This window comes from Limulus polyphemus, unplaced genomic scaffold (assembly GCF_000517525.1).
Source record: "Limulus polyphemus unplaced genomic scaffold, Limulus_polyphemus-2.1.2 Scaffold4265, whole genome shotgun sequence".
NCBI classification, from domain to species: Eukaryota; Metazoa; Arthropoda; class Merostomata; order Xiphosura; family Limulidae; genus Limulus; species Limulus polyphemus.
In genome coordinates this window covers 47,872-58,637 of record NW_013669875.1, presented here as the reverse complement: position 1 = coordinate 58,637, position 10,766 = coordinate 47,872, and the positions used below count along the sequence as shown (strand labels likewise).

The window sequence follows — 10,766 nt, the reverse complement described above, 5'->3', positions numbered from 1 at the left end:
GGGAGGGTATATATATTGTTTTGTTTGTATAGGAGGTATATATGTTTGTTTCTATAGGATGGTATATATGTTTTGTTCTATAGGAGAGTATATATGTTTGTTCTATAGGAGGGTATACATGTTTTGTTTGTAAAGGGGGTATATTTGTTTTTGTAGGAGGGTATACATGTTTTGTTTGTAAAGGAGAGTATATAATGATTTGTATAGGAGGATATATACTCATTTGTATAGGAGAGTATTTTTTGTATGTATAGGAGGGTAACTTGGCATCATCAACGAATAATAAAGTAACAAAATGCAAGAAAAGAACTTCTGAAGTAAGAAGACTGGCACAGGTATTTTGTGTATTTAAAGAAAAATTACAATTTATTTTGTAATATAACACTAAGTATTATATCTGTGATATCAAGATCTTGTGTTCAATAATGTTTCTTCATGAATGAAGGTAATATGATAATGTTACTGTTTAGTATTCAGGACTTCTTATAGACTGTATATGTTTTATTATATATCTATAACTTGTACATTTTGCACACATTTTCTAACAGACTAATGTATCTGATTGATACTGAGGTATAGAGGTTTTAATCTGTCTCTATAAGATAACCTTTTCAGCACTAGAATCAGCCTCAACCTTTTAATAAAATATTATCCTTTTTTAGACCAAAACTGTTCATAATGCTCCAAAGAAAGCCTAACTAATGATTTGTATATAGAGATAATTATGTCTTTTCACTTTTATTGTCTGTAAAACCACCCTAAAAACATTCTACTAGCTTTTCTACTAGCCATGTTGACTTATCCCCCACTATGCCAAGATCCTTTTCATCAGTCACACTATTGAGTTGTCTCCTATCTATATTAAAATTGTGATCCAGAATGTACTATCTTAAACTTGCTATAGATTTAATACATTTTCGTTTCACATATCTTAAAATAAGACAATTTTGTATGAGTGATGAATGCAATTAAATATGTGCATGTATTATGATGTATCAATATTGTTATGACATACTTGTCATATTGATATGGTGTCTCTTGCAATGTATTCTTTGGGTCACATTTCTTATGGTGTATTTTTTGTGTTGTATTTCTAATGATGTATTCTTTGTGTCATATTTCTTATGGTGTATTTCTAATGATGTATTCTTTGTGTCATATTTCTTATGGTGTATTTCTAATGATGTATTCTTTGTGTCATATTTCTTATGATGTATTCTTTGTGTCGTATTTCTTATGGTGTATCTGCTTACTTTTACATGTTGAATAGATAAGCAGTGACATGTTAAATGCACATAAATTGTATCATATACTTTGGTTTAGTAAATTTCATTTATAATAAATGTTATGTTCAAATTGGTAAGAACTACTTTATCATATGCTTACTGAACATTCATATTTGTAGAAGGTGCTTTAGAAATGCATATTGTGATTTTTCTTACAAGTTTCCTTTGTTTAGCTTTGTAGGGAACAAAAGCAGAAACAACGAGAGTTAAGGAAGTTTGAAAAAGAAAAAGAAAAGTTGTGTAGAGAAGTTGAAAGAGAAATCAGAAAAAGTTCTAAGCCAGGAGAAAGTATTAAGGTTAGTAAAAAATGTTTTGTTTTTATTCCTCAGTGGTTATTGTTCATTAGATAATGAAAATAAAGCTGATATTGAATAGAATTAATATTTTTACATTACATTGTTATACACTTCAGTGTAGACATTGTAGCAGAGAAACAAAAAATATTTCTCACTTCTGCAGCTTTAGTGAATTATCTTCAATAATGTAGTTTCTGATACAATTAGTGAACATGTACAGAGATTCGTTACTGAAAATAACAAATAAAATATAAAGTTTTTTCTTAAGAAACACTTGATAACTATCTGGACATTATAAAGATTTCATATGTGAAATTTGATAGTTTTCTGATGGATAAAAGTATTTTTAATCTTCAAATGAAAATTTCTTTGCATGTTGGATAGGCAACATGTGAAAAGAAAAAAAAGGCATGAGAAAAACATTGCTTTACAAACCTTAAGACTTAATAAAAAAAATTTATATTTTGTGTGTGAAAGCATTTTAATGTTTACTTATAATCTGTCAAATGTCATTAACATATGCCAACTGATTTAAAAGTTACTGCATGAAAAGTATAACAAGCTCAAAATGGTTACGAGGTCAGTCCCAGGGAGCACTTCCATGCTTAAAGAGTTAATCTTGAAGTGATGATTGAACAATCATTATAGAGGGAACCACTATAGGAGCTGGTATCACATTCTTATTGGTGGAAGGTTGTTGCATGCAACAATGCAGCAATATCATAACACATGAGATTAAAAGGGAGTCTTACGACTAGTGGTGAATGAAAAATTTGCATATAGAGGATAAAACTGAATCAGGAAAGCTATATATATATTAGAGGAGGTATCTATCAGTGTTGGTAAATGTTAACTTCTAATGTAAAGTGTTTTAATTTCATTGAATTGATTTTCTTATTTGTTAGTTTGTTCGAGCAGTAGTGGACAAGAAACTTTTGGAAATACCAGGGGCAGGAGATTTCCTAAACACATTACAAACAGCAGATGTAAGATACAGTTTAGAGGACCAGGCTGTTCCCTCTAGTATCACTTGGTTCCGTGACCTCACAGAGCATGCTGTTGTAGGAAATGAGGTGATGATCATTATTAAGTAAATATTGCACTTTTTAAAATGTTTTTAGTTACAATACTGGTGCATATAGCTGATTTCTTTGACAGAGTGAACTTGTGTTATGTGATACTGAATCATTTTAAACTGTGTGTTTTCTCATAGATATGACATTTAGTGATCTTGTTATAGATATGATATTGAGCTGTTTTGTTATAGATATGACATTGAGTGTTTTTTTAATGGGTATGATGTTGAGCAGTTTTGCCATAGATATGATATTGAATTATTTTGTCATGGATATGACATTGAGGGAGTTGGTCATGGACATAGCATTGACTAGTTATTTCATGGATTATTATTGTAAATGATCATGGATTTTATTTTTTTTGTTAAGGGTATGACATTGTGATGTCCTTCTGTTGGCTGTTCCATGAGTCACTACAAAACATTTGAAAAAAAAAGAAACATAAAATATAGACCAAGTTGGAAGTTAGACAAAACTAATCAAAACTAATTTTACTAACTCAAACAAAGGCTACAATAGGTTAAATATGAATTACACAACTAGTGTCTTATCCCATGTCAGTTGGTCCCATGTCAATCACATCATCATACTAGTGTCTTATTCTACATTCATCTGTTCCAGGGGAAATACATCTGTATATCAATGACTTATACTGTGTGAGTTGGTCCCAGGGTAACTACTTTGGCATCACGGGAGTCTATCCCAGGGGAATTATTTCAGCATACCAGTGCCTTACCTTGTGTGAGTCAGTCCCAGGGTACTTACACCTACATTCCAATGCTTTATTCCTTGTGAGGCAGTCCCAGGGTACATACGCCTACATACCAGTGCCTTACCTTGTGTGAGTCAGTCCCAGGGTACTTACACTTACATACCAATACAATCTAAAGACTAGTTAATTGTCTTTCCAAAACATATTTACCTTCTCTCATACTACAGTTATTAATTTACTGCCAAGGTTTCTTCCTTTGCCCATCTAAGCATTGGTGTAAATTTCTCTCGCTTGCTCCCGTCTTTTATACCCCATTAATTGCTCTTGCCAATATTTGTCTCGTGGCCCTCTCCACCTACTTCAATGCACTCTCTCTCCTGGTACTGTAAAAAAAGCACCTCATTCAGATAATGTTATCACTTTTTCTTGACAAAGCATTCACTAATGGGATTCTCCCTACTACGATCATTGTAGATACTTTGAGCATTCTTATTGCTACCTAGTTGGTTTTAGTAAAAAAAAAAATTTGATTGGCAAGCCGGTATGAGTTCCCTGATTATTATATTCGGCACAGACCCACCTCTGATATATAAAGATATCAACAATTGGGGGGAAGGGGGGGGAGGCTCCTGTCAGTGATCTTCTTTGTAGTGAGATAGAGACATATATTCAGTTTGATGGTGTTCCTCCAGGGGGCTCTGAGGCTGCAATTGAGGGCAATTCTGGACTTTCTGGAGAGAATTTCAATTGCTTTTTTCTGTGCTTTCATTTATTCTGTTGGCTTCTCAGATACCCTGTGGGCCAGTGGCAAATTTACGGATTAACAAGGCTGATGGCCAGGGTTTGATTCCCTATAGTGGACATAGCAGATGGCCCAGATTTGTTTTTTTCTAATAAAAGAAACTTACCTGACAAACTGTTGTCCCAAAAAACAGTTATCAGCACAGTATTTAAAAGAAATAAAAAAGGGGGCCACCTTGGGATATGCTGCCTCTGATTTGTTTTCTTCAGTCGGTTCATCGAGAGTGTGATGATTTGGTTCTTTCCCCAGATGCCTGCACCTTACTGATGGCTGAATACTTAAATTTCTCTCCATCCAGAGACATTGTGGTTTATGCAAGAAGGTTTACTGCTCAGTTACGTGATAGGACAGCTATCCACAGACATTGTGGTTCATGCAGGAAGGTTTACTGCTCAGTCACGTGATGGGACAGTTATCCACAGACATTGTGGTTCATCCAGGAAGGTTTACTGCTCAGTCATGTGATGGGACAGCTATCCACAAACATTGTGGTTCATCCAGGAAGGTTTACTGCTCAGTCATGTGATGGGACAGCTATCCACAGACATTGTGGTTCATGTAGAGAGGTTTACTGCTCAGTCACGTGATGGGACAGCTATGCTTTATCTTCCACAGTTCTCAGAACTATATGATTTAGCTTACTGCCACTAGGTTGAAGCATATTACGATTCTCAAATAATACATCTGCTCCTCAAAATTAGAGGTTCGAAGGCAGAGTTTGTAGTTAACCCGAATAGATCAATGTCCCCTGGTGAGACAATGGTAAGTCTATGGACTTATAACTGTAAAATCCAATGGTTTGTTTTCCTAAAATTAAACTTTGTTGGAAGACTCTCAGAATCACCAACTTCATTGATGATGAGTTGAAACCATTGTTAGCATGCACAGTGTTTCAATTGTCGGCTTCTGCATTCATCCCTGTTGTTGTTGGCATCTTGACCTTCATTGGCTCCAACAGTGTGTCATAGTTCCACCCCTAATCGAGGTTCCCGAACCCTGGCCTTTGGTATATTGGTACCCAGAATAGATTCTGTCCATATTTAAGGGTTCTGCTGCTCGGTCGGAATGCCTTGTATGCCTTCTGGGTCTGTTATGGCTTGGTTCTGAGAATTTCTGAAAGAATGGTAACCTTTACCATGGATCAAGGAGTACTACAGGTCCTTGAGTTTGGATTAGTCATCCAGTTCACATTTTAACCACCATTATTTACCCAACCTGTAGGGTTTTCATGTTCTGCAGATCCTTGGATTTTTGAACTTATTTCTATGGCTATCAGAGTTTGGTTGGTCTGGGGGTAGAGTGAAAGAGTTATGCTAGTTCTTCCAGGGTATTATTCCCATGAGTTCTTGGGTCTAAGATGACAGGAGATTGATGTCTAGTCATCGATCTTTATTGTCTGTATCAATGCCTAGATTCTCCAAGGTTCACAAGTGACTCATTCCTCAATCTGAAATAGCATTTTTTACTAGGATTGTGGATGTCCAAGTTTGATGTAGTTGGCTCCTATCTGCACATTGCCATAGTGGCAGCATTTTTTGTGCACAAGGGTCAGGTACTGCAGTTCAGGGTTTTTACCTTTGGAGTAGCATCAGCACCATATGGGTTCTGCCGATTTGTAAGAGATCTTTCTAGTCACCTCCCTAGCACTGTGCACACACCATTCCATAGACAACAGGTTACTACTGGCACCATCTTATCAATTGTCAAAAGTCACACCCGGATACTACTTTCAGAAAAAACAAGACAGGCTTCATTCTCAGAGCTGAGACATCTATTCTTGCCTCAAATCAATATATCGTCAGTCTGGGTATTTTGATTTCATGATGTATCTCAGTCGGGCTCAATCGTATCTTACTCCCCTCTCCTTCTTCCACTGCATAGATGATTCTTTCTCTTTTGAGAATGTGGGCATCACTCAAATCCCTCATGCCTTTGGAACGAGCACACCAGAGATCTTTTCAGTGGTCTTTATGCAACCAAGGGATCACAAACATTGATTCACTGGATTTCCCAGTTTCCTTATTGAGGACTATTCTTCGATCTCAAGAGGCTATTCAGTTGGGACAATACCAAGATATGGATTCCTTTGCCAAGGTTTTCCCTTGTATTGGCTATCACTTTGAAAAACTGATGGTTGGTGGGTTGGCCACTCATTGGAACACCCAACTACTGACAATTTGGTCTCATATGTCATGTCTCAGTTTTACCTTAAGGTTTATTTTTCTTTACCGCTGACCTACAGACATAGCTGGATGAAGTTTTTTTTGCACTGATTGTCCACAGGACACTTTATTATCTTACCTATATCCTCAGACCAGTTCTTATTCCCTAAGTGGTGGTCATGGAAGGAGTTAAATCCTTTTCACCGACTCATCTGACCACTACTTCTCACTTCTATGATTGATTAGGTTTCAATCATTTGTTATATCCAGTGAGGGCCTTGAAGGTTTTTTTGCCTACACTAATGCCTTTATAGATGTTAGACGATGACTTTTTATTCATTGGGATCATTCAGTTTCTCAGGATTCATACCTGGTTACATTGATGAGATGGGTACAAAATTGTTCCATATTGCATATTCTTGATGCTCTTTGAAAGCATGGAATCTTCTACGAGTCTGATCTAATCAGATTCATCACATTTCTATGTCCCTAGTAGTCCAGTTAAATTTCCCACTGGATGACACTGTGCAGGCTGGTATGTGGACCTCCCCCAATACTTTTATCTCAAGTTATTTGCATGATCTGGCAGTATCTTCATCTGAGGGTTTTTGACTATTCCCTGTAGCTATCTTAACAACTTCTGCTAGATTATACAGAGGGGTGAGTATTTTTAATGCTACACTTGTCTTTTCTTTATCTTTCAGGGTCCCTTACCTCTTTTTCACACAATCCCATTCTATGGCGAATGTTTCCAGGCAGGTGTGCTTTTATCAAACCAATTCCACACTAGCAACCACTAATTCAATATACTTTATCTAAGTTGCAACAGGCTCTGTAGAAATGAGGTGTTCCATAAGACCACCTAAAGGCTGACCGGGTGGTACTGTACTATGCTGGACTATCATGAGTAAGCATAAGAGGATCCTGCCTGTTCCTGCTGATCATTACATCTAATAAATCAGTGTCGGTTTGCTTTTAAAAATTTAGGGAACTTGGTTCACCTATTGCACTATTTCCAGAGCATTGTTCTTCATAACTCCCAAACATATATTACTCCCATATTTTACTAGTGGAGCTAAGGAGTCCTTACCATACCCATTCACTGGGGTGGTAGACAGAGTCTTTTCCTCCAAAGTGTTAGAGTGAATTTCTTCCACTCTTGGATAAGAGGACAAAGTTGGGAGCCTCACTACCCATGTCCCTGGATGTTTTTTTCAGATGTCTGTAAGAGAGGCACCAGCCTACACAGGAGCCAACTCATAAAATGTTAACCTGCATGTTTTAAGGAGGATCTTGTTTACTTGACATTAGTTTGGATCCATTAGTGTAAATTCAGTTTATAGGTAGGTTATAAATCAGCTAAGCACATTGTATTATTACTATTAATATTAGTATTACGTAAACATCAGATAATATAAAGATTAGTTATTCTGTCACTGCTATAAAATTAAACATAAAGTAGTGATAAAAACTGTAATATATTTGATGTTAGGCTTAACAATAACAGTATTGGCAATAGGCTATTTACTTTTAAGTATTTATTTCCAGGCTATGAATACAATGGTTAAGACTAGTGTTGGAGGTAAGCATTCACAGTTTGTTAGGTGTGATGGGTGCAATTAAATCGTTTTATTTGAGAACTCTAGACTGATATGTACGTTTAAGGAAGCTAGTACTAGTAGTGAAGATATGCAATTTGTATATAGAGTTTGTAGGTTGAAGGAGAAGTTTGAGACTAGCCTAATTAAAGTAGAGACAATAGATAAAGAGAAGTGTAGACTTTGGGAAATGGGAGTACTATTAGGGATAAAAGTAGTGAATTTAGTTATAATGAGCCTATTATATTGAGGAACAGATGTCAGCCCTTGTCTTCTGCAGATGAGGAACTATTGGAGGGAAGGAAAACAAAATGGTCATGATAAGGAGGTTATAGTTACTGTTGATTCCTTGACAAGGCATGTGGATAAGATAGTCTGTGGGATAAATAGGGAGAAAATAATCAGATTATGATACCCAGAGGCACAGATGGAAGATATAACTGACAGAGCGGGAGATATAATAAAGGGGGCTAGCAGAGATGCAGTTTTGTTGTGCTTGTAGGGGCTAATGATGTAGGGAAAGGTAGGTCAGAGGAGCTAATTAATAAGTACAGAAAATTGATAAAGACATATAAAGAAAAAGTCCATAACTTAATTTCGCCAGGGATACTACTCAGAATTAACTATGGGGATGAAGTTATAAGTAGGTGACTAGGGCTAAATGCTGGGCTTAGGTTAATATGTAAGGATGAGCAGATTGGCTAGTTGGACTTGTGTGAGCAGTTCAGTGGAAGAAGTAAGCTTTTTTGCAATGGAAGGTTTACATTTAAATACAGTAGGGGCTGGCTTGTTTACTAAAGCTATTAACTTAGCTGTAAGGGAAGACTAGGACTAGACAGTGGTGAGGGCCAGGATAAACTGAATGCAAAAAGAATAAGAGAAAAGTTTAACATAGGAAATAAGTACAGAAGTAGTTATAAGGATAGGCTTAATTGTTACTACTGTAATGATAGAAGTATAGGAAATAAAATAGATGACTTTAGAGCACTGGTAGGAATGGAGGATTTTGATATAATGGGAGTAGCTGAAACATGGTTAAATATAGAGGATTTTGATGATAGATATTTCTTTGAAATACAGGGTTACATGCTATTTAATAGAGATAGAGTATTAAAGAATAGAGTAGCTTTATATGTAAAATGTGAGTTACATCCTGTTGATGTTCAGGATATCAAAGATAATAGCAAGAAGATTAAATCCATTTGGGTTTCTATTAGTGGATATAAAAGAAAAAGGCTTTTAGTGGGAATTTGTTACAGACCACCAGATGATACTGATGAAACTAGTGAGAAACTTTACAATGATATTAAGATTTCAGCTGTTAATGAAGTCATAATTATGGGTGATTTTAATTTCAGGCATATAGATTGAGAAATTCTAGAATAAAACCACAATTTTGAAAGGTTTTTGGAAACTGTTCAAGATGGCTTTCTTCACCAATTAGTAAAGAAACCTACTAGAAACAATACTATTTTAGACTTGTTAATTTCTAATATAGAAATGATTGAGAGGGTGTAAATTGGGGAACATCTGGGTGCAAGTAATCATTGCTTTATTAGGTTCGATGTTTTTTTTGCATATGGAGATAAGGGATAATGATATTTTGGTTACAAATTTTAAAAAAGCTAATTTTGAAGGGATGCAACAAAAATTATCTGTTGTTAATTAGGGAGCTGAGTTATTTGGAGACACTGATTAGATGTGGAAAATATTTAAGGATAAATTTTTAAATATTCAAGATAAACATATTCCTTATAGAAAGAAAAGGGTAGCTGCAAGAAAAAACCAGGTTGGCTCACTAAGAGTTTAAGAGAAAAAATTAAAGAAAAGCATCATAAATTAAAAAAATTTAGATTGACTGGTATGATATGGGATTTAGAAGATTATAGAAGATCAAGAAAGTTTGTGAAACAGGTAATTAGGACATCAAAAAGGATGTATGAGAAAAGATTGGCTGGAAATGTAAAAATTGACAAGTATTTCTTTAAATACATAAAGGGAAAGAAAATGATAGGATACGGTTAGGACCCTTGAGGGATGATAAAGGAAGGCTCGTATCTGATGATTATGAGATGCTTTTTCTTCAATTCTTCCAAAGAAGATTTAAATAAATAACACAAGGTAATTTCAAATATGTAAATTTTTTTACAATCATATGAACAATTTAGAACCTACAATTAATACTCCAAGCTCTCAAATGTGAGAAGAGAGAAAAACAATTTTACACAAAGAAGATTTCAGCAGTATTCCATATCTTGAACAGTTGATAAATGGAAACAAGATCAAACAAGATGACTACATTAATTCTGAGCTGGTTAAGAAAAAATTGGGAGGCTTATAAAATGATAAGGCTCCTGGGCCAGATAATATTTCCCCAAGAGTTTTGAAGGAGGTTAAAGATTGGATATGTGAGCCATTTACTACTATTTTTGTCAGTCCTTGAATATTGGTCAGGTAACAGAGGATGGGAAATTAGCTAATGTCTCTCCTCTTTTCAAGGGAGGTGATAAAAATTGTCCCAGTAATTATAGACCCATTAGTCTTACATCAGTTGTGGGAAAAGTTTTGGAAAGTCTGCTAAAAGGTGCTTTGCAAAGTCGTTTAACAAAGTTTAGAATTTTATTAGATAGTCAACATGGTTTCACCAAGGGAAAATCTTGCCTTACAAATCTTTTGACATTCTTTGAAAAGGTTATTGCTTATGTAGATGAGGATAAGGGTGTAGATTTGGTGTATCTGGATTTTCAGAAAGCATTTGACAAGGTGAAATATAAAATACTTGTAAAAAAAAATTATCTCTACACGTGTGGGGGATAAGTTAGCAAATTAGATAG

The 10,766-nt window shown here is 35.3% G+C and overlaps 1 protein-coding gene across 3 annotated transcripts in view; it reads left to right on the top strand.

The window, feature by feature from the left end:
- The window catches only part of LOC106470883 (crossover junction endonuclease EME1-like), a 48,978-nt gene that overhangs the window by 8,985 nt on the left and 29,227 nt on the right, over window positions 1–10,766 (top strand). For 2 of the 3 annotated variants that reach the window (XR_002613141.1, XM_022399520.1), the window contains exons 4-6: window positions 255–335; window positions 1,460–1,582; window positions 2,488–2,655. Coding sequence is in view for 2 of the 3 variants with exons in the window: in XM_022399520.1 (XP_022255228.1) it covers window positions 255–335; window positions 1,460–1,582; window positions 2,488–2,655 (372 nt within the window). In the remaining variant the exon portion in view is untranslated. The remainder of the gene's footprint in view (window positions 1–254; window positions 336–1,459; window positions 1,583–2,487; window positions 2,656–10,766) is intronic. The other variant, XM_022399521.1, reaches the window with a different exon arrangement.